The sequence below is a fragment of the Colias croceus genome, chromosome 12 (genome assembly GCF_905220415.1).
Source record: "Colias croceus chromosome 12, ilColCroc2.1".
NCBI lineage: Eukaryota > Metazoa > Arthropoda > Insecta > Lepidoptera > Pieridae > Colias > Colias croceus.
Window position 1 is genome coordinate 3,686,779 of NC_059548.1, and position 24,496 is coordinate 3,711,274.

The 24,496-nt window shown below is 32.5% G+C and overlaps 1 protein-coding gene across 1 annotated transcript; it reads right to left on the bottom strand.

The window, feature by feature from the left end:
• Nucleotides 1-2,392: 2,392 nt before the first annotated feature.
• LOC123696029 (facilitated trehalose transporter Tret1-like) lies at nucleotides 2,393-24,406 on the bottom strand. The gene is made up of 7 exons (XM_045642018.1): nucleotides 24,117-24,406; nucleotides 12,820-13,003; nucleotides 9,076-9,211; nucleotides 6,861-7,069; nucleotides 6,015-6,281; nucleotides 5,055-5,276; nucleotides 2,393-4,103 (listed from the first exon to the last, which is right to left on the bottom strand). The coding sequence occupies exons 1-7, from the start codon at nucleotides 24,134-24,136 to the stop codon at nucleotides 3,570-3,572; spliced, it is 1,572 nt and encodes a 523-aa protein (XP_045497974.1). The 5' UTR covers nucleotides 24,137-24,406; the 3' UTR covers nucleotides 2,393-3,569.
• Nucleotides 24,407-24,496: the final 90 nt, after the last annotated feature.

The window sequence follows — 24,496 nt, forward strand, 5'->3', positions numbered from 1 at the left end:
CCCTGCTCTTTACACACTAGTTAAATTAATAAACAGCATTATTTAAAAATGGAGGTTGAAATTGAGTGATAACACTGGTCTGCAAAGAAATCCTCCTTTGAATAAAAATATGATAAACATGGAGATCTCAACATGCTGAATCTAGAACTGCTTTCAGTTTTTTTGTATCACGTCAAAAATTTTTTTTATTGCTGTTTTTAAATACCTCAAAATTCTGTATTGTTTGGTAGTCTCTCTTGCAATAATGCTATTTTATTCGGTCTTTATTATATTTTTCATCACAAAAACGACTTGAATTTATAAAACTAGAACGATATCTACTGAAGACATTATTTTTACACTAATTTGTAGGGAATTTATGGGCTTCCGTAGTTCTTATCACGACTCCGCTGCGCTCAGTTCAAAGTAAAGTTTTAAGGTGAAGGTTGATGATTTTATCCTAATAATTTGGTAAAATTTTTATATTGTACTGATATATTGATGAAAATTTGTATATAATTTCAACCATAAAGCAAAATTGAATCACGTGTTATGAATTTTTAAACGACGCAACATCGAAAGCGCTAGTCTTTAGTGTGGTCTCTAGGGACTACAAATGCGGGAGCTTTGATAAGAATTAAATTATGAAATTAAGCAGACTAAAGCTGTCAAAAGAGTATCTGGTGACCACTATGAAACATTTCACCAGAAGTTTGAGAGGAGATACGGAAAAGCTAACTGAAAATATAGTTATATATAGATAATAAGTTGACAGCAAAGCTTGCTGATTTTACTTGATCGATTCGTCGCGAAACTCCTTATAAAATATTAAAAGAAGAGAAAACTACTAATTGAAACAATATAAATAATGTTTAATTATATTATCTTATAGTTTTTAATAGTTTTCTTGACATTATTTGTAATATTTAAACCTAATTATCAAAATAACGATGTATTCTTAGAACAAAAAAAGGGGTTTCTTTCAAATTAAACCACAAAAAATCTAGACGTGATACAAATTTTTTAAAACTTAATTTCTGTTCAGAAGTATCACTTCTATAATAATCTTGTGCAAAAATAAGAAGGAGCGCGAAAAAAAATTTTTTTGCAGACCAGTGTAATTAGATACAATTTCATTGTGTTCTTGGAATAAATTTTATTGTACTAAGATATAGACGATTGCGAAATGGGAATCTAGAAACCTGTTATCAATAAATAGATATTTTCCTCACTAAAAGACATAGGAATAGTATATCGATTTTCTGTACTTTAAATAGTTATAAGTTATTACGTACGGCTCTATGATTGTAAGTTTCGACTTTTGAAATTACAAATGTGTAAATATGTAGCGATTATTACAACAACATTGTACATAACCATCTCGACAGTTTCATTTGTATGTTTTTTTTAAATAACAATGTAAATTGGTTTTATATATAGAACCTTGGACGATATAAAATAAATAAAAATATATTTACTAAAGCGTTGTTTTATTTGTTTATCTATAATGTAATACGATAATATGTACTATATGCTATAATCGAATCGATCGACAATATTGGAGGACATTAATAGACTTCAAATAGATTTAGGACCCAAGGCACTTAAAATTAAAATGCTTTATGTATTGTCATACTATTCCTACGACTACATAATGCATTAATGACTAGGTACTTTATTATGTTCTTTGGCAAGATTCAAATATACCGAAATCGTCAACAAAGCGTTCTTACAGACGAACGGCAAGTTGTGAACGGCAGAGGTGGCTGGCTCTGCCGTTCACAACTTGCCGCCTTCGTCTGTTAGAACTCTTACTCCATGACGTGAAGGTATTTTCATGACGCGACCTTGAAATTTTTCTCAACGCGCCTAAAGAAGTCCACTTCAAAAAATCGTTTTAGTAAAAACGTACAAGATTGACCTATGACAAGGATTGAATATCTATTAATTTTTATATCGCTTCTATCCGGGTCAAAGGTTAAATCATAATATTTATATATCATCGGTTAATAACAGATATTAATGTTATGAAGGTATTTATGATACAAAACGTTTTTGTCTAGTTCAGTTCAGTCTAAATATACAGTAAATTACCTATATTCTAACATGAATAATAATTGACAATCGCGCCAATTTTTTAATATCGGTTCCGTGCGGGTGAAAGGTTAGTAAAGTAGGTAAATTAAATAAACATGGCTGAAATCGAGGAAGGTTCACACTGTATACTAACAATAATATACATCTTGTAGTAGGTGCTAGTAGATACCCCATGAAGTAGTATGTGACATTTGGTTCTTAATTATAAGCTATTAAACTATTAAAGGTAATTAACTATGGTATGCCTACGCAATTCCAGAAATACTTTTGTAGAACGCAACAAGTTAATATTTCCTTGGAGAAATAAAACGATAAATATTTTCAAGTTGTTTATTTTTATCACATTTTCTATTACTTAACTACAAAAATAATTGTCCTATATAAATATATCACTTAAAAAAGACCTTACAATATGAAAATCATTGGACTATTACGTGGTCATTTATAAATCACAGATAATCTCACATAATGGCATGCTAAAAAGTATAAATATATCGAAAATAGTATATTATATAGTAAAAGAAGTACATAGGTACTTATGTAGAATATTTGAACGTTTATTAAATGTAGGTAAGTAAGTACTTTTTATATAGCGTAAAATGATTGGACTGGATATGATGGACAGTTCTACCTATTGATGGATATTTTTTTTATTATATTTTTACTTTTTAGTAACTTTATATGTAACTATATACTTGAATGAATGAAAAATCAATTATTGTAGACACATCAATTTATGTATTTTGGATCGTGCAGATAGGTATATGTTCAACATACCTATCTATACTTAAAGAAGCAATTTATATAATGTAGAATGTAGATGTCTAAAAACTAATTTTGTATCGATAAAAAAATTAAATTTTTACAATTAATTAGACATTATTCGAATTAATTAAACATTAAAATAATAATTGGAAAACAAAAGATCTAATGGATATTAAGAAGTCACTGTCAATTTCATATTTTAATACACAGATCAGTTGGATCCCAGTAATTGTTCGTTTGAAAAAGTGGTAAAAATAACGGTCGTCATTTGGTTTATAATTGATAAAAAATAGTTCATTAGTATTAATTTAACATCAGTTAAGCTCAACAGGAAACATTTAGTTTTATACCTAATATATTAAGGCATTGATAAAATATTTAAAGAAGCGACTATTCGCATATTAGAATCCTTAGTAAAATATTATAGATTTGTAACATTGGTATACATATAATATAAATCATATCTTAGAAGTACCAAATGCTTAGCTAATGCCATATATGTCGAAATTTGTAAAACGAAGTAAATGGTATTAACAACAACGGTTACACTAAATATACCACAAATTCATCTTAGATCTACGAAGTAACAATAAACATTCTAATTTTTTCTAGAGCCTTGGAAAATGTGTTTGTGAAGAATGCGGCAGTTGCATTAAATGCTGAGAGTAGGCATTCTCATGTTATCCACACGGACATAAGCTCCTTCATTAAGTACTCTATCGCTATTCCTAAACACCTTGACCATTTTCAGTTCTGTTTCTCGTAACCCATAATATGTTTGGTTTCTGGTAATACTGTTCTATTTGAATCAACGACTTTCCTTTAGTCTCCGGGAGTAGGAGGAATAGTACGACCGTCGCTAACGTGGCCGAGGCACCGAAGAGACCAAAGACGCCGGTCATGCCGATAGCGTTCTCCATGACTGGGTACAGTTTCGTGAACCCGAAGAGGACGGCGTTGAAGAGGCAGAATATGTAGCCGCCGCAGAGACCTCGCACTTTGGTCGGTAGGAGTTCGCCTATCATCAGGCCCGGGAGGAGGAAGAAGCCTAGAGTGTTGAATGCGACGTAGCCAAGGATGAGAGTGGGTGGAAGGACGCCAGTGCCGGGCCCTTGGGAGAGAAGGAAAGCGAGTGCGAGAGTACACACCGCAGTACCAGCTCCTGACACCAGCACGAGAGCTCGACGGGTCACCTTGAGCAGCATCACACACGCTAACACCGTCACAACTAGACGGACAAGGGCACTCGCATTGGCAGCCAACTGGAAAATAAATAATTGATTATATTATTATTGGATAACTAGCTGTGCCGCGCGGATTCACCCGCGTGGCTCCGCTCCTGTTGGTCTTAGCGTGATAATATTACTCGTGGATAATGTAGCTTTCGAATGGTGAAAGAATTTCTAAAATCGGTCCAGTAGTTTATGATCCTATTCATTACAATCAAACACTTCAACAAACAAACAAACAAAGTTTTCCTCTTTATAATATTAGTGTAGATAAAAACATAACTTGATAGAATTATAAGTAAGAAAGATTCAGGATTTTATTTGTCTGGTTATTTTTTGATTTTATTTGTTTATACCTCAGTTTAAATAACCCACATCAGGCGCACAAACACGGCTTGGTGATACCTATTCTACTTTCGAAAAAGTATCACCGTACGCATGTATGAATAATAATTAATAAAGTACACTATTAGGTTTGGTAAAAATGTACATTATAAGTAGGTAGGTAACATATGTGGTAAGTTGCCTCGTGGTAAGTTTTTATGTCTAATTTTACCTAATCTATTAAAAGGTACTTACTACTTACAAGTAATAATGCGTTATTTTTTACTAGCACCTCCTAACAAATTACCAGTATCATTTATTTCTAACAGCATGAATCATCACCAACTTAAGTAGGTAACATAACAAACCGTTGCTACGAGGAAATATAACAAGATGAAATAAATCTTTAGTAATAAACTTGTTAGTCTCATAATATTGTTTTATTTACAATATTATGATCTTATATCGAAATTCAACTAAACGAATTTAAGTAATTTTTCTCAGTCCGTCTATAGGTACATAATATGTAAATATTCACTCTCTGATCGTATTTATATTACCTATTATCCTATAGAAAAAAGGGGAGGGGTATCTATTTTTGTCTCGAAAAATGTCAACAATAATAAATTATTCCAGTATTAGCATTAACATTATACGTACATGAGGGCTCAAAGAACCGCCCGCATCCCTGACAATGTCGACCGCATAGAAGATTACAACGTAGCTGCCCGACAGAATCTGAAGCATGTTGAAGGCGTTGATAAGCAGCAGAGGTTTCATCACCGGCGGCCGGAGGACAGTCGCGAAGAAACGAATAGTCTCTTCACCGCGCGCTTTTTCCTTTTCCCGGGCCGATATTAGTTCATGGAGTTCTCTTTGCGCCTGAAATACATAAGATATTGCACATGGATCTAGTAAATACCTATTTAGTGATAATAACGTCGCATTTTATCTACATATATTATGTGAGTTAGACAGATTTTCGTCTATTAAACTAAATTTCTGTCATTAGGTATGTTGTTAATAATCCAAATTGGAAATTAAAATCGTACAGTAATGCTAGATAATCTTTCTGTAATTGAAGACTGTGTGTTGTTTATGTCTGTGACATAATGATATAACGAGTCGTGTAGCGTTACATTATAATGACAAATTAATGGGTTGTTAAACAAGAGTACACAGCAAGACTAATATGGGTGTTATGTTGCTTCTTAAAAATGTAGCTCGTCGAAGCGGTTAAATGTTCGAGAAACATCAGTTCAATTGGCGCGCGTGTGCTTATTGAGCTCATTAGACACGATTGCTCGAAACCATGACGAGCTTGAAAACAAACCACTTAAGGCATTGTTCAGCGGAATTATATAAAACAGTTGCTTGTAATGGGGTGTTGACAGTTGAGGATTAGGTAATCATGTTTTAAGTAAGTTTTTATATGCAAGTTTGCATTGCTGAATTTACTTATATGGTACACCGTACAAGGTAAATAGTCGTATAAATATCATGTCCATGGACAATATATTTTCCTCAAGCAATTTGCAGTGTTTCTATATATAATTTTGAAAATTTGTTTTAGATGCTGTTTATAAAATTTCTTCAAAACATTTTGGCAATCAAACTTACAGTATCAGGATCTCCACGTAACCTTGACATGGCCGCCATGGCTTCATGGAACCGACCACGTCTTGCCAACCACGTGGGGCTCTCCGGAGAGAAGCACAAGGCAACAAACGCTAAAATCGGCAGCACTATAGATAGATGTGCTACCGATCTCCACGGTAGCGCCCCGCCAAGAGCATACACATAAAGAACTCCCAGTGAATAGGCCACAAACGGTGTTCCAATTAGGAGACCTCTCAGTCTTGGCTCCGATATCTCTCCCAGATAGACCTGTGGATCGAAAAATATTATAGCGATATCAGTTAATAAATAGAAGGTATTAATGCAATACCTTGAGATTAAACTGGTTGTACTTATAATAGTGTAATTAAAGTTGTAAAACAAGTTTACATAGCTCCTAGGTTCCACATACTTAAAAAGCTTTTGCGGATGGACAAATGAACCTAGTTAGTAATATCCTTGCCAATGGAAAGAAAATACATATGTATATATTATAGCAACTCTTCATAATGGGTCCTACTGCAGTCTGTAATGTAAGTAATTAGAGTGCACCAGACACACCTAATGATAGTGGTATTCACTATTGATTATACGTACTGGTTTTATTTATCATATAAATAGACGAGGTAAACTTGAGGCATTTCCTGAGGCTCTTAAAATAAAAGAAAATATATACGTTCATTTATTTTTATACCACAAGTATGTATCTCTATATCCGTCTAATCATAGCTATAGTGACGTTCAAAATTCATACCGATGAATATTAAATATACATTGTAGTTGCTAATTTTTATGAGTAAAAAAGATTAATAAGTGTAATTTCCTGATAATCAAGCTGAATTTATTTACCTGTGATGGTGCCGCTAATATACCGACGGCAAAACCACATACGACACGTCCTAGAAGTAGTAAGGCGTGATGTGTGGATGTGCCAATAAGTATCCAGCCCACTACTAGAGGTAAAGTTGATGCTTGAAGGGTCCGCTTTCGCCCTATTGCTTCCATTATTGGTCCGGAGAGTATTGAACCCAAGGGAGTTGCCGCAGAATGTATACTAGCTGTAAAAGGAGTGACGCTCATTGGTTTGTCCATTAAAAATTGTAATAAGCAGAGGTTCAGACTGATATTTATAGTGATAAAGACCAATTTTAGTTTTCCTTAGATAGCAATAAATTGTATGTTCTCATATAACAGCTTAATAATAGATTCACATCCATATCTGCCCTTGACCCTGCCAACTTCCTATCAAAGAACATAGGTGTAGCATTATACCTACAATAAAGTCAATGTTCGTTTTTTACAAAACATATCGATCGTGTATTTTTGAAGAAGCATGTAAGGCTTATATTGATTCTATACATTTGTACATTTGAAATCGTGAAGATATTAATTAGATAGGTACTCCGCATAAAAAATGTGATGCAACATGTATGTATTTAAAAATCATAAATCGTTTTTTCTAGGTATATTAACCGTTTATGAAAATATTATGGTTTGTGTGCATTCCTTTATATATAATTTCCAGTATTCGTGTAAATTTTCTAAGAAGTAAGTAATAAGTGTCTACTGACGACTGATTATATAAAAGACACAACTAGAATATTATAATTTATAGAGATGACACGTGCAATGTGCATTGGTAAGAAATGTACCTACCTATTTCATTTATTGCAGCTTGCAATCTACGGTTGCTAAGTGTGTCAATGTAAGGTACAGGGTCTATAATTTGCTATATTGATGTGCAACGTAAACAAATAATTGAAAGGCAAATGGAACATAATTATTATGATACAATAAATAAGTAAAAAGCAAAAACTACTAGACAGACTGCAATAGGTAGACGAGATTGTATAATGTATAGGTATATGATCCAAAAATACCTATGCGTCATTATTTATTATAGTAGGTATGTATTAGATTAATTATCTGTGGCGTTATTATAACCTTTATCAGTCGAAATTCGTAGCTTAATTTATTGTTTCGGTATTCTGAGAATGTCATTAGTGTTGGTAAGTATATTGGTATGGTATATATTGGTATGTGTCATGATATTAAAATGAGTTATTTTTCTCTATTTAGGGACTTACTTAATATTCATAAATATGTATTTGGTTGATAGGTGACTACTAAAAGTAGAGCCCAACAGGTCGAACAATCAAGACCGATACGTATATCTACAGTTTTTAAGATCCATTAGGTCTGAGAAGAAAACAAACAAACATTCGAAACCAATCACGTTGATGAATAGTAATTGCTACCAATTACTGAACAGTGAATAATTACAATTTACAAGTTTAAAAATGTTGCCATTTGATATTTGTTTTGCTCTCGAACATTAATCACAATTAATTTGAAGAAGCTAAATGACAAAAGGCAATTAACTATACGTATATAATAAGTACCTACTGGGTAGTGTACTTTGTCCGTCAACAATTTCATTTTTCACTTCTTTGTCAGCTAAAATTTTCTGTTGTGGAGATATTTCATTTATTATGAAAAAGAACATCCGAGAAAAATATGAAACTAATTCAATTATAAATTTACATTTCAAGACACAAAAACGTGTTTAAAAATAACAATGACAACAAAGAGGCAATTTTCAAATAATTTTCTACTTTGTTCCCAAATCCCAATTTATAATTTATGTACATATTTTATGTAATTACATAGCTAATTTCATTTCAATGATAAAAATAATGAATTATCATCAATTCTGATTTAAGTTTTTGATTCAATTAATTAATTAAATGAATTTATAAAACTATAATCACATGAATCATCAATATGAATCGTATTTACTATTTATAGATAGTTAGGTAGAAGTACTTTTGTAGACAAAACAATCACATGAAATTTTACATACGTCATACATAATATGTAAGTTCAATAATGATAAAAATATATGATGATTGCGTTATGACTTACGATGTTTGTCCATCGTGCTATTGACAGTTTATTTATTTCCAATTTTTACGTAGAGTCACGACTCATGAAAGATTATGCTTCTATATGCATACATTATATTTCTATGTATTAAACATATTACTTTTTTCTAAGCACTTACCTATCCAAGACCCCATATCGTCATCTATCCTCATAGTGGAGTTTTCCGTTCGAAGTTGTGGCAAAGCCACAGCAGAAAAACCAATGGGGTGACCCGCACCTGCTGCTAATATGAGCACTGCACATGTTATAAGGCACTGTAACAAAAGTACATAACTGATGAAATATATGATATTTTTTTTTGTAATTATTGTAATTCAATTTAAACAATTGCTCCTATTTGTGTCAGATTTCAGCCAGGAAATGGTCGATTATCTAGTTTTACGCGACGAAAATCGACCATATTAATTACTAGCTTTCCACCCGCAGCTTCGCCCGCGCAGTCAAAGAAAAACCCGCATAGCTCCCGCTCCCGTGGGATTTCCGGGATAAAACCTATCCTATTTCCCGGGGTAAAAAGTAGCCTATGTCCTTTCTCGGGTATCAAAATATCTCTATACCAAATTTCATGCAAATTGGTTCAGTAGTTAAGGCGTGATTGAGTAACAGACAGACAGACAGAGTTACTTTCGCATTTATAATATTAGTATGGATTAACAATAATACAATAGTTATTATTTTTCCTTAACTTCACGTCATGTTTTCGTATCAAAAGTCAGTTAGAGCAATGTAAGCTGAAGCAGTTTTTTTTAATCTCTAGATATCTAGGTATGTTCTGTTTGGATTAAATTGTTTGGGTTCATATATTATTCGCCTAATAACAGAGAATTTATCAGGGAAGTCGTATGCTAATCGATGCTGCCTCCTTGGTCGCTTCCGTCGCTTCCACCTTGTGTAATCGTATTGTTGAAACTTGAAAGCAGATGTGACCGAAATAGGTCACAGCTATAAAATTTATATTATGTACAAGCTTAGTGTACGAGACGAAGACCGCACCTTATATGAACGTAACTACTTAAAAACAAACAATTTATTTTTAAAAGAAATTTCTTATGTGTATGTTATGTTAATTGGTCCCTTTAATTACGGATATCAGACGAACATTATAAATCGCAACACATAAATTCACGTTAGAGTTTTTAATTTACTTATCATTGAATAAATTATTCAGTACAATGAGAGATACCATCTCATCATGTATTGCCGTTTATCAGAGCCCTATATTTGAATTTAAAATCAATGTCGTTTCGATAAATCATATGAAATCTTATCAATAGCGTTTGAGTGTTACATGAACTTGACTCCTTACGTAATATTGACGCTTTATGCGTAACAATTTATTTCATATTATGTCATTGAATGTGTTTGGGATATCGGATTGTCAATACTAACGCTAACACTGAATTTATATAAAATGTTAGTAATTTAGTAGGTACCATGTAATTACTGGTTTCTCAATACTAATCAAGTTAAAAGGTATCTCAATGGGTCATGTAACTATATTATATCTATAATGGGTGTAGTGTAATTTATCAATGACGGCATTCTCCACTTCATTAAGTTATTAATGGCAAATTTCTTATAAATTCAATCATATTAGTTTGACGATATACGTGTAGTGTGTAGGTACTTTATATCCATACTAATATTATAAATGCGAAAGTAGCTCTGTCTGTCTGTCTGTTACTCAATCACGCCTAAACTACTGAACCAATTGGCATGAAATTTGGTATGGAGATATGTATTTCGATACCCGAGAAAGGACATAGGCTACCTTTTATTGCGATGTACCACGGGCGAAGCCGGGGCGGACCACTAGTTTTATTATAAGTTTAATCTAGACACGCGGCAGCGTGTCAAGCCGAGTTCAAGCGAAGAGAACTGGCGAGCAGCAGCCGTGTGTATATTTACACGAACCATTTCGAACCACTTTTCACCCCCTTATAACTCGAAAACTATTTAAGTTAAATAAACCAAATTTGGTACATATCAAGAGGACCTCAAGATAAACAAGAACCTTAAATTTCATAAATACAGATTAAACAGTTGCGTAGATATTAATATCCAAAAATCGCAATTTTTAAGACTGACTGACTTATAGACATATACAAAACCTAACCCACTTCCAGATGACCTAGAAAGTTCAAATTTTGTAATCAACTAGGTAATAGTGAGTATACAAAGGAAAAAATCAGAAAATACTGAATTTATTTGTATTTAATTTTTTTTTCAATTACATTAATTTTGTTTGTATGGAAAAATGGAAAAGTTTAAAAAAATAGAAAATAGTATATTCACCTTACTAGTCTTAAAAAATAGATCAAAACTAGTCAGTGGCCGAAAAAAATTTTGAAATCCATCAATAAATGACTGAGATATATATTATTGAAGTTTACATATTTTAGCGCGAAACATCTGTAGATTCGAAGCGCCTCTGACATCACACTCACTCGCGCTAGTATCGCTAGGGCGGATTACTTCGATTGCATGATTTCTTTATTCAAAACTGTTATTAAACGTAAAATAAAAGAAAATTGTAATAAAAATATTGCTCATACAGTTATAAATAATATTATATAATTTTACATATTCACATTTATTTATTCTTTATTTATGAGTGTTCAGTTTAGTTTTAATTTCAGTGTACCTAATGGAAAAGGCCTCTTCGAGGGTCGAAATGATTTAATTTGCGTAATATTAATATAAGTGAAACATCTTTAGGCGCGTTTAGAGTAAAATTTCAAGATCGCGTCATGGCAATACCGTAACATCATGGAGTAAGGCGACGATTCTTCTACAACGATCTTTTTGCATCTTGGTAATAGTGGTAGGTAATAGTGTGTGTACAAATTCACACTGGATGTTTAGAAAATCATGTAATCTTTTAAACAGAAAACGAGTTTAAAAAATTGCAGATAATGACGGGGCAATGTGCGCTGACATTCATAACATACAAGAAAATATAGAAAATAATACTAAACAAACCATACAGAGAAACCGCAAGAAAAAATAAAAAAAATAATCGTATATAAAAAGTATTATATTCATAAAGTAAATCAAATTTGCAGAGTAATTTTCTGTACAAAAAGTAATGATATCCCACCATAAACATAAATGTAAAAATTGGAGCCGAGTTCAATCGTTGACTTAATTTGCCAAAAAAAGGAATGAGATCTAAATGTGTGCCAAGTTCTGCAGACAGTCCAGAAATTTATTTACAAAGATGTATTAAGTTCTTAGGTTGACTGAAAACTCAATTGTTTTATTTTCCCTTAGAGAACAAAGTTTATTCCAAAATATAACTCTTTTAATTTGAATAATTTAATTATTTTCACAAAGCAAAAAACTAATGACCTATTGAACCCCATAATTTGATGAGGCTAGTTTTTAGAACCTCACAAAATATAAACAGTAGGTATGTAAAACTAGCCTCATCAAATTATGGGGTTCAATAGGTCATTAGTTGTTTGCTTTGTGAAAATAATTAAATTATTCAAATTAAAAGAGTTATATTTTGGAATAAACTTTGTTCTCTAAGGGAAAATAAAACAATTGAGTTTTCAGTCAACCTAAGAACTTAATACATCTTTGTAAATAAATTTCTGGACTGTCTGCAGAACTTGGCACACATTTAGATCTCATTCCTTTTTTTGGCAAATTAAGTCAACGATTGAACTCGGCTCCAATTTTTACATTTATGTTTTTGGTGGGATAATACATACACTATGAAATAGAAACATTAAGTACGCTCTGAAGATCCTCAATCAATCGAATGTCGATTAATTTGAAAGGAAAAAGGAATTTTTCAATTTTTTTACCCTGAATTTATTTTTCTCAGTAGGTAGGTATATAATGTTAATGTTACCTGATTAAATACTCCGCGCACTGATGAGTAGGTTTCACCCTTTACGTAAGGGGGTAGGGTGGCTGTGGAGCTAATACTACGAAGGAAGTTTTGAAGAGCCTCATATTCTTCTTGACTCTTCTCTTCTTTTCTCTTGACCACTGGCTTGGGACTTTGTGAGAGCATTGCCTCGTGAGCACCATCGCTGTAAGAAAATAAAATATTTTTGTATATAGGTATTACAACGGAAAATTTAAACTACTTAATGTATTTTTACATTACGCATTTGTATACGAATGACTTTGCAAAATTGTATTGCACTCTGGGTATGTTATCTTTAGAAGAGCACATTATTTGTAAACGAAAAAGTAGCGTTTACAAATTACAATAATATGAATGCCATTACTGGCGACGAAATGAAATTCTATCTATTGTATCAGGGAGAACTTGATTAACTGCTAGCTGGATTAACTAAATTTGAAATTTAGATTTTTAATTTATTTCAACGAATGAAAATCATACTACTTTCATGAAAATCAATGGGTTATTCAAACACTGTCAACGATATCTATTAAAATTAAACTTTTCTCTATAAAATTTGTAACATTAGTTGCACAATATTTCCCAACTCACAGAGATATAAATGCTGATACGATAAATTAATAGCGACGATAAACTATTTGCATTTGAACATGTGGTCTTACAGAATTGTGTTGCTTCGTTGAATTTAAAGGTAGGATAAATCATAAAAGTGACTAAAAAAAATAAATAGATGAGCAAAAAGTTATATTTGGTACGTGTACTGTATGCTCGTCACATGAGTCTATTTTGGTGTTTGCCAATTTTTTTTTATTCGGACTAGAGCGTTATTTGTGGAACCGTACGGTTCGGTTTTATTTAGAGTAAGACCCAGTACGGCTGTTTTGTGGAAAGATATTTCGAAATGCGAGCCAATATAGAGCCAATAGACCGATTAATGATATCTTCTTATTGCCTTATGCATTTGTTTGTGAAAATAAGGTGAAAAAACTAGTCATTATAAGTAAAAACGTAATCTTCATTGCCCGTCTATCTGTTTCTCTGTCTGTTTGTCCGTCTATCGCAGCCTGGAGATAAAAAACTTTTTTATCTCCAGGAAAAATTTACATATGTATGAAAAAATCAAACTTCTAAGCCAATGCAATCAAAATATACTATTTATGCTGCAAATTGTAGCTTTTTTTTTGTGGGGAAATCTTGCAAATTGTACCTACTTCCCGTGAATACAGAATCTTGAAATTTGACACCTACGAAGCTGCAACGTCATACAGAAGAGATGAAGAAAAAATTGCGAAAAGTATAAAAAAGTTACAAAAAAATTAATGATCTAAGCAAATACCTAATAAATAACATTTTATTTAATTTTTTTTGAATAATTTCGATTTTACCAATAATTTTGATTTTACAATTAATTTTGTAATGATTTTGATTCTTGATTATTTAAGTTTTAAAGGTATTTTTTTTATCTACGTCACACACAACATTGTGTCTTATTTACTTCTGTGAAATAATTCTATACAGGTCCTTTGACCTTTCTTCGTAGGTAGAACGTAGGTACACTTTTACGTTTTTGGGTAAAAGATTTCATGAATTTTGGTCAACGCATTGGTAGTACAACTTCATCATATTATGAATATTAACAAAACAAAACTTTTTATGAATATTTTAACTAAAACTTATGCTACTAACCGTCATAACATGTAGGTACCTACATACCATCACGCAGAAGAAAGGCGTGTGCGTGATGGGAAAATAATTGATATAGGCGCCAAGAGTCAATCGATATTCGATATATTTATAATGGATATAACGCACTTTCATTGACAAGCTAGTAAGGATAATCATATGAGGAATAAAAAATTAACACTGCTTAGTAGTAAGTAGGTAAGTACAATACTTTCTTCATCATCCAGTCAAATGAGCCCAAAAAATAGGGTACGTGAAAATTACCCATCGATTCCATGTGTATCATTACTAAATACTAATACCTAAGCAAAAATTGAATGACTAAATGTAAGTAAATAAATTCTTTTTTTTTATTTAAACAATACTCTAATATAAATAACTGAAAATAAACTAGGTACATTATTTGAAAAATGTATCAAGCTAAGCAACTAATATAACGGCTAAGTGCTAACGCTAAGCTTTGCTGTATGTATAAACAGTGACGGATTAAGACTACTAGATGCCCTAAGCAATCCATGCCTGTGGGCCCCCCTATCCCTAAAAAGTTATAAAAGTTGTTATCGTCATAATATGCACACGTTTCCACGCCACCTATGAGGTAGTGTACTTAGCGCGTTTTTTAACGATGTTTTTTTAACAACTTTTATAACTTTTTGAATCGTTATATCTCAGAAACGGTGGCTCGTAAGAAAAAAAGTATTGATACATTTTTTATAGATAATTTTATGATCTACAATAATTTTTTCTGAGGTACTTTTATGATAAAACTTACCGTTTTGCTGAAAATCGCGAAAAACTCATTTTTTTGACCTTTGACCTTGAATACAATTTTTTCCTTACAGGGAAATGATGGGGAACTTTAAGACATTGTTTATAATTATGTTTTCAACAACTTCACAGAAATTCAGCTTGTTGGGACTTTATGTAACTTCGAATATTTAAATTGCCCGGACTACGCAGGGCTGTTTCCACATTAGGGAAAGCTGATTTAATCTTATCATCATGTATTATTTTATACAATTGTGCGTAAGTTTGATGTAAACTTGTGCGAGCCGAATCACTGGGTCTGGAACTTATTTTACTTATGAAATATGAATGAAACTGTTGAATTCCTGTTAATAATTCGGTGTTAAGGTCTTCTGGATATGTGTTTACTAGATTTGTACTGTGCTGACTGTATTCTGCAGTTTGATCGGGACACATAATTTTATCGGCATCGGGTATTTTATTCAAGAATGAGAATTTGTCTGCTGTTTCTTTGTATATTTTTACTCAAAAAAGAAAACATTTGATTGAAAAGGATTTGCGGAGGCGCCAGGCTTGGGGCCCGCGGGGAAGGAGTGGTTTGTGATTGGCTGATCGCAATTCCGGGGCATTCGAATTGTCGAATGCACTAGCGGGCAGTGAGTGGGCAAGCGGGAGTGGGGTTATGACTCTAGGTCGGACTCTATGTCAACTTAAAACGCGCGAATTTTCAAATTAGTCCTAGAAACTTTTTTTGGTGTGGTTTTTGGTGACGTGAGAGTGAGACGTGATGCCCTAAGGACGGATTTTTTTGTGCTTCTTCTGGTGCCCCCTCAGACGTGATGCCCTAAGCAATTGCTTAATTTGATTAAGGGTTAATCCGTCACTGTGTATAAATTAGTTTATATTCTTAGAAATTCGAGCTTCGTACGCAAGCTCGATCGATTATGCTGCGAACGAGCACGATAAGATATCTAAACTATCTCATAATACGAGCTCACCTACTCGTTACTGAATAATGAATATGCGTGCTTATTTACGAACAGACTTACCTTTGTACCTTCAATATACGTAATCCGCGAATGTGAAACGCGTAACCGAACAATAACACAACCATTGTTTGTTTGGTTATATATTTAATGAAATTTAATAAAACGTCCGATATGGTCACTAGCAGTTTGCAAGATTGTATTTACATGCAGTTTAATTGTTATCATACTAACCCTTAACCTTCCTACCGTACTACGATAAAATATCCTTTCCTGTGTGGCTGTAAATGGTTGAACCGTTAACTATACTTATTTATTACATACCTATAAACTTGTTTTTGGGTACAAACGTTGTATATTAATTTGGCTGAAGTAGGTGTCGCCGTTTGTTGTGGGTCAGACGATTTTTATTGTCATCTGACCCAGTTAATATCGTGCACGGGACAAAAAATTATGATAAAAACTGTTCGATATTTTTTAATAGAAACGATCAAAACGTTTTCCTAATATGAGTTTTTAAATTCTATTAAATTTACAACAGAATTAATATTATTTATAGGTACAACAGAATTAATATTATTTATAGGCACAGAACAGTAAGAGTGTTTATAGGTATATAAAATTTTACTTATTAGGTTCCGATTTAGATACAGTAGGTATGCATGACATACATAAATATGAACTAGATTTTAATGACGTGTTCCGTCACTAATTAAAATAACTAATATTAGCGAGACTTCACCAAAATTTCTATTTTATTTTTTTTATAAATTAAATATTCCACATTTACTCGAAAATTTCTATCTTTAGTAATGACGTGATTGTCGAGCAAAGAAAAGTTTGAAATAAATATTAGATTGTACCTTCTCCAATTATTTTTACCCTCTGACACGTTGGATAAAATATTGATTGTATTAAAAATGTCTAAAATAAATGTTAATAATATTTATGCTTAGTATTTATGTGGTATTGTGAATGTTGAATGATATGATCTCCAGTCGGCAAATTTCGCAAAGTGACCTCTAACTTTCTGAGACGGGATATTGATATAGTCTGTTTGGCAATACCAAGTTGCCTTTTGCCTTCCTAGTTGATTTAGCTTGTACGACCGTGAATGATATGTCGACATCGCTATAGTCTTCAGAATTTTAAACAAAAAATCATTTTAGATTTAAATTATATAGAACATCTCTTCGGAAAGGAGAAAACTCGTACCGAGTGCGACCGAAATATAATAATTAGTTAGGTTACTAATATAAGCTGATATAGTTAGTAGTAATATAAATATTGTTAGTATTTTGGAATGGAAGAAAAAGTCCTTACGTAAAGTTGTTACCTTTAAATTTGAATAAAACATGCGTAATTTTGTGCAGATTGTTTTTGTAAAAAATCCATTTCTGCAACAATCTTTTATATTGCCTTATGTAACGCAATTGACAAAGTACTACCTATTATGTCGACTTATTCTATTCCTATAACTTTTCAATTTTCCTAACCTTGAATATAGTGATTGAAGTCAAAGCAATATGATTAGATAAATATTTCCAATGAATAATGATGAATGGAAATGTTAGAAGATGCACGAGTATGTAGTATTAGGTAATATATTACCAATTAAAAATATCTTATTCTATCTAATATAAGTATATAAATCTCGTGTCACAATGTTTGTCCTCAATGGACTCCTAAACCACTTAACCGATTATAATAAAATTCGCACACCATGTGCAGTTCGATCCAACTTGAGAGATAGGATAGTTTTTATGAAAAAAAAAAAACGTAAACATGTAGGTACCACGGGCGAAGCCGGGGCGAACCGCTAGAATTATTATAAAATTTAAAAAATAACGTAAGTAAGTAAGTAGTAAGTAGATAAATAATAATCAACAACTTTTATCTCGAGAGATGGTGGATCGGCCATTTTTAATCTCACTCGTGTAGAATCTCTTCATAAGAACAAAACGTTAGGAAATTTTTTATGAGACTTGAAAGCATCTTGAAACGTATAAAATTTGCTGCTTATGGCTTTAGGTATACTTAGAGTGGAAACCGTTATCTGCTAAAAGTGTGGGTGGTGGACGGTGGTATGCCTACTTATTAATGGAAAGAAAGAAAGTCTTCATTAAACATTTTATTTATTTATATAATTAATCATATCTCTCTCTCCTTCAGTAATTCTCTAGTCTAGAGGTAGGTAATTTTGCGTACTATTAACTATTTTGTCCTTTTCCATTAATTTAAATAAAACATACATAGGTATATGTACCTATAATGTATTATTATTTATTAAAGTTTAATATGTGACGTATAATGAATGAATATTTGCAAGAAAAGTATATTATTTTAGTTTGACGTTTGTAAGGTATGTAAGTACTAGGCAGAATATAAGTGCTGAATAAGCTGATCTTTATATAGGTATAGCATAATTTATTACATAAATTCGGATTTGGTTGTGAAATTGTGAAATGTTGTTCAACGTCATAAAATCACCATGTGTGTAGGTATTATTTATGAGTCAATTTCTTTGCAATAAAATAAATCTTTAATGTTCGTTTTCAAACTAAAATTCACAAAAGATGTGGGGTCAAGGATTTATTGTACATATACATTAAATTTAAATTTATATCGGTATAAAATGTCATGGTCTGGTTTAAGAACTATTATTATATGAATCCTTTTAGGGTTCCGAACCTTAAAAGTTAAGAGGAAAAAAACGGAAACCGCATAGGATCACTGGTTGTCCGTCTGTCTGTTTGTCTGTCCAGACCCTTTTTCATAAGAACGTATGAATACTCAAGACGAACGTATGAACTATGAATAGGTACCATATGACCTACCGTACCTTGAAGCTGTGAAAAAATCAAACTTATAAGCCAAGTGCCAACGCAATCCAATTAGGTACGCTATGCTGAACATGTTCGCTAATTTCGAAATTTTCATTCGAAAGGGAATCAAAACCTACACAGAATCTTGAAATTTTCTAAGAAGCATTGTCATATAGCACATAAGAGAAACATTATGGAAATAATAAATTTACAGTTGCGACATAATTATTATGAAAAACAGGTTTATATGGAATCCTAAGTGCGAGAGTCCGACTCGCTCTTAGCCGGTTTTATTTAAATATCTTATTATTCTTACAAAATGTTTACTGTAAATTAATATGCTATCGCACAAAGCCCTCCTGTGTGAGGCGATCGTATTACCACAAGTAGGTATTACGTTTGGATATGACGGGTTTGCAAGAAATCTTTTGTTAGGCATTTTTTATTTGAAATTGTAAACACCTGAATTTTATCTTTTCTAGCTTTTTTATCAGTGTCATTGACATGGTCAAAAATACATTTAACCGTTTTGTCATAGAATCGTACTATCGACTTATATTTATTTTCAGAAGTTAATGTACCTAACTAAGTATATCTATGAATAAAATATAAATATATTATATTTCATATTAAAAGCAACTTACCAATATAGGTTAACACACAAACAGGTGTCTATTCTTTCTTTTACAATCGTTACATTGTTATTTGTTAGGTAGTTAGTTAGTTATTTATTACAATTTACAATGTATGTTTAAACAGATGATTTATTTTAGTAATAAAGTATTAATCTATAAATGTATTTATAACTATAACATGTTTTCCATACCTGTAGGCATAGATAATATATTACTTCTGAGTTCTGTCGTAGGTATCTGCTTTAATTATAAAATAAATAAAATGCCGTCAAATTTAATTTTTCTTATCAAAATCGGTTCACAGTGGAAAGGTCGAAAACTCGAAAATAACAAACCTAAAATATATACTACCTACCTTGACTAATAATGCCTTAAATAATGACTTACCTACTTACTTACTTAGGTAATAATGCCTAAAGTAACTAAAATCATTTTGACAAAATGTTGGGTATAAAATCATATAATACCTAGGTAGGTAAGTTGGATACGTCCTAGGTACTTGCTGGTCTCGTTATAGCTCTATTAGAGGTTTGAGGATCTTTGCCATTATTATCTACCATACAATTTTATACTTCAGTATTATTAAATAAAATTTAATTTAATAATATTATATATTTAAATATTCCTAAACAGTTTACGAATTATTTTTATTATCTGGTGTTAGCAACATTTTGTGTACCTAAATACTATTTCTACTCACGAGTAACTAACTAGTTATTCTATTACATAACCTGCTAAAGACTTTTTATAGACGGATGTAAAATTCGTTCGTTATTCATAAATCATAACTGATAACAACTTTTAGTTACCAAACGGATTGACTAATTATTGTTCCTCGATTACAATTTACAACCCATTGTGCTTGCAACCTACCTCACAGATCACGTTTAATGCAATATGTCCATAGCTCTTGACTCGTGAAATTCACGTGAATTGATCAATAAATAAGTAAAAATTTAAAATAATCTACCAAACCTCCTGGCTCCTACCAACCAAAGCCGTAGTTCCCGTGATTAGCGAGTTCAAATAAATAAACAAACAAAATCTTCAGCTCAAAAAGTTATTTCAATGTTAGATTTCAAAAAAGACTACAGTCTATAATATTATTATGACTATACTATTATATGTATTTATCATCACGCTAAAGACCAACAGGAGCATAGAAATCCGGGTGTATTCGTTAGGCACACCGTCAGCTACCTATTAGGTAAGTTGGTAAAAGCCAGCGCGCACGAGCAACTTTGTCTCCGCAACTATTTTGTCTCTCTCATCGATTTGTATGGGGAGTTGCGTCGCTACGTGCGCGCACTTTCATACTAGCCCATGGGTGGGAGGGACAAAATAGTTGCGGAGACGAAATAGTTGCGGAGACAAAGTTGCTCGTGCGCGCTGGCTCTAAGTATCTAAGTAATGTCAAAAATTTAAAACGTACGATTGTACGATTGTAGCGGTTTCAGTGAAACTACTCTATCCTGATTCCTGCGGTAATACTATTGTGGGATTTTACGTGCAATAATTAAATATTCATTTTACCTACTTTAAATAATAAGGTTTATAAAATCAGTAAGTAGGTACCTAATACATAATATGAATATTTTAACATGTTTCTTATATTTTTCTTCAGTAGGTAATAAAATTAATTCGAATTTTTAACTTCCGTAATAATGTATATATGTACTTACATAGGTAAGTATCAACACACCTAGTTATACTGGTTCAATTGATGTAAAAACATCCATTTATTAAAATAGCGTTTTTTTATTAACTGAGTAAATGTTAATAAGATAAGACAAGTTAAGAAAATAGGGACCATTTAGGAAGCATTGAGATAATAGTACTACGTATGGAGGAGACACCACGAACAAAATCTGTGCGCCATTTTTTTGCTCGAACTAAGTTTTAAAAATTAGGTATTATCTGTACTAGTTAGGTACTTACCGATGAAAGTTATTCCTTTGCACTTTTCCGTATTATTTGTATTATTTGTGCAATATCTTATATCGTAACACACACGAAGGCATATTTGATGCGTTACACTTTAAAACAAATAAAAAATGAGCGTGCAGTTACGCCATATGGCGTAGGTATGTTGAGCGGAACTTAAGTGATGTAGGCGGTGTCGTCTCCATATGTATATCTCAATGGACCTAAGACATATTATCCAAGACACAGGCAACAGCCTAGTTTGGATCTCCTATAATACTGTAATGCATTGCTTTTTTGGTAAATAAAGATTTTTATTTTTTTTATATTATGAAAGATTGTTGAGCCTTATTTTTCCTTCAATGTTTTCGTTTATTTTCTGTTTAAATTTAAGAATGCTTATAATTCAATTGATACCTACCAACATTATAGGTACATATATTTAACAAATACCTATCAAATAACTGAGATTTCGTTTTTAAAGTACTATACTACATACCTAGCTACCCAAGAAACATTTAAAATAAAAACCGGCCAAGTGCGAGTCGGACTCGCGCACCGAGGGTTCCGTACAAACCTGCAAGGTTTACAAAGTTCGTTCATTACGACAATCGAGTCATAACTATGGTATTTTTATTGCAAAATGAAATTCATAACATTACAATGGGGAAAGATGGAAGAGCATAAATTGAAGAGAAAGATCTCTTTATCGTTTAAGTAATCCTTTATTTTATATTAACACATCATTTTCATTTATCTTTAATATATGTATTTAATTATAAGTATAACACTTTAAGCAGTTAGGACGCATTTAGATTATACAGCTACATTCACCAAAACATCGGGATTGAATGGCGATGAGCCGATGAGTGAGGTCGTCTTTGCCGTTTGAAAAATGTTGCCCTCCCCATACATAGTATAATAACTCGCGGTCATTGCTGTAACTACAATTATGTTTACAATCACAATTTTTTTGGTGGTATAACTACTTAAAATTTTAAGCTTTTCTGAATTTTTCTGTTACTTGTGCTGTAAGCTATTGCTTCTTACCAAATTTCGAGATTCTATGTCAACGGGAAGTGGTCTTTAGGTTTTAATTCCCTTGCGTGTAGTTGCGAGTTTCAAAATATGCGGTATCAATGGTTGTACTTTTGCGTTTTGCGTTGACTTAGAATTTTTTTTTCACGGGTTAAAGGCAATTAGATCTAAGTATTTGATATGAATTTCAACTTGATAGCTCTACGCGTTCACGAGGAAAAATGTAATAAGTTTATATTTATTAAAAAATAAATATATATTTTGTAATGTAACTAAAAATTTAAGGTTTTCGGAATTTTTCCTTTATGTGTGCTATAAAACGTTGCTTCATGCCAAATTTCATTGATTGCGTTGACATAGAAGTTTGATTTTGTTACAGCTTAAGGGTTCTATAATACCTTGAGTATTTGGTCCTTTATCTATGCTATAAGACGTTGCTTCGTACCAAATTTCAAGATTCTGAGTTCACGGGAAGCACCCTGTAGGTTGTGATTCCCTTGCAAGTGTCGAAAATTTGCGGCATAAACGGCTGTATCTTTTGATTGCGTTGGCTTAGAAGTTTGATTTTTTACAGCTTCAAGGGACAGTAGACCTTAGTAATTGATATAAATTTCAGCTTCATACCTCCACGCGTTCCTGAGAAAAAGGGTCTTGACAGACGGACAACAAAGTGATCCTTTAAGGGTTCCGTTTTTTCCTTTTGAGGTACGGAACCCTAAAAAGAGTGTGTGTACTTATGTACACACGTTAGAAGTTATACTTCTATACAACTTGAACATAGTTATCAATTTTCATACCACCTAGAACAAACTTCATGCTGTTAAATTTAGGTGTCGGTGTGCGCGCGCATCGTAAGAATTCACTCATCATTTTTCTCCATCGCGCATCGCGCCAAAAGAAGTATAACTTCAAAAAATATTTGATCCAAAACAAGCGCACACTCTGGCGCACACGCGCAATTTGCAGATAAAATATTTTAACCGCAGACCACCGTAGGTATGTATTTTGCATTTAATAAAAAGTTGGTGTTTGAATATATATGACAAATTTTAATTTACTAAACCTACCTATCTGTTAGGCCGGGAGATACTGATACAAAATTTCGGGTCATTTGTAACAGCCAACAGGATGGCGCGGGCGCGGCGGTTCTACAGGGGTTCGTACGCAATGACAAAAAGAAAAATGATGGTCAGAACGCTACTAATTACTACCTATAGGAAAACTATAAAAATATTAAATTTACTGCTTACTTATAAAACAATAACCACCGAAACAACTAGCTTAGAGGATTTAGCAGTCCATGATAGCGTCAATTATTTTTTATGCACTCACATAAAAAATAATTTTACCATTAACTACAGCTATTTTTTTGTGGAGAATTTTCTTTGCCCCTCATTTTTGTAGAAAAAAGAAACTAAAAAATATTAAAATTTACTTACCGTTTATTTTTATCCTTCATGATGAGAAAATAAATTGACAGCAACAAAACCGGTTCTTTGACTCTCACACGATCTCAGTTCTCACTGTGGATTTCAAACTTCGAGCAGTGTTTGCACTTTCTATGTAAAGTCCGCTTACCGACTGGTCATAGTATACTACAGTATTTATAAAGTTTCAGACCAAAACATTGTGAATGAAAGCGATCGATTGCTATTCGCTAGCGTTACCGCCGCAACGGCGTCTACAGGCGAGCGTTGCGCCGACTGCCGAGCGACTGCGGACTGCGGAGTGCGGCCGGCGTGGTAAAAAGCACTTAGAATTTAGATTTTAGCAACGTTTGTAGTCCTCGAGCTGACGTCATAATAATCATGAACAAAAC

Coding starts and splice junctions, on each gene's coding strand:
- LOC123696029 (XM_045642018.1), bottom strand. CDS start 24,136: ATGAAGGATAAAAATAAACG. Junction 9,212..12,819: donor TGCGCGGAGTATTTAATCAG/GTAACATTAACA, acceptor CTTTTGTTACAG/TGCCTTATAACATGTGCAGT. Junction 5,277..6,014: donor TACGTGGAGATCCTGATACT/GTAAGTTTGATT, acceptor TATGTATTTCAG/GCGCAAAGAGAACTCCATGA.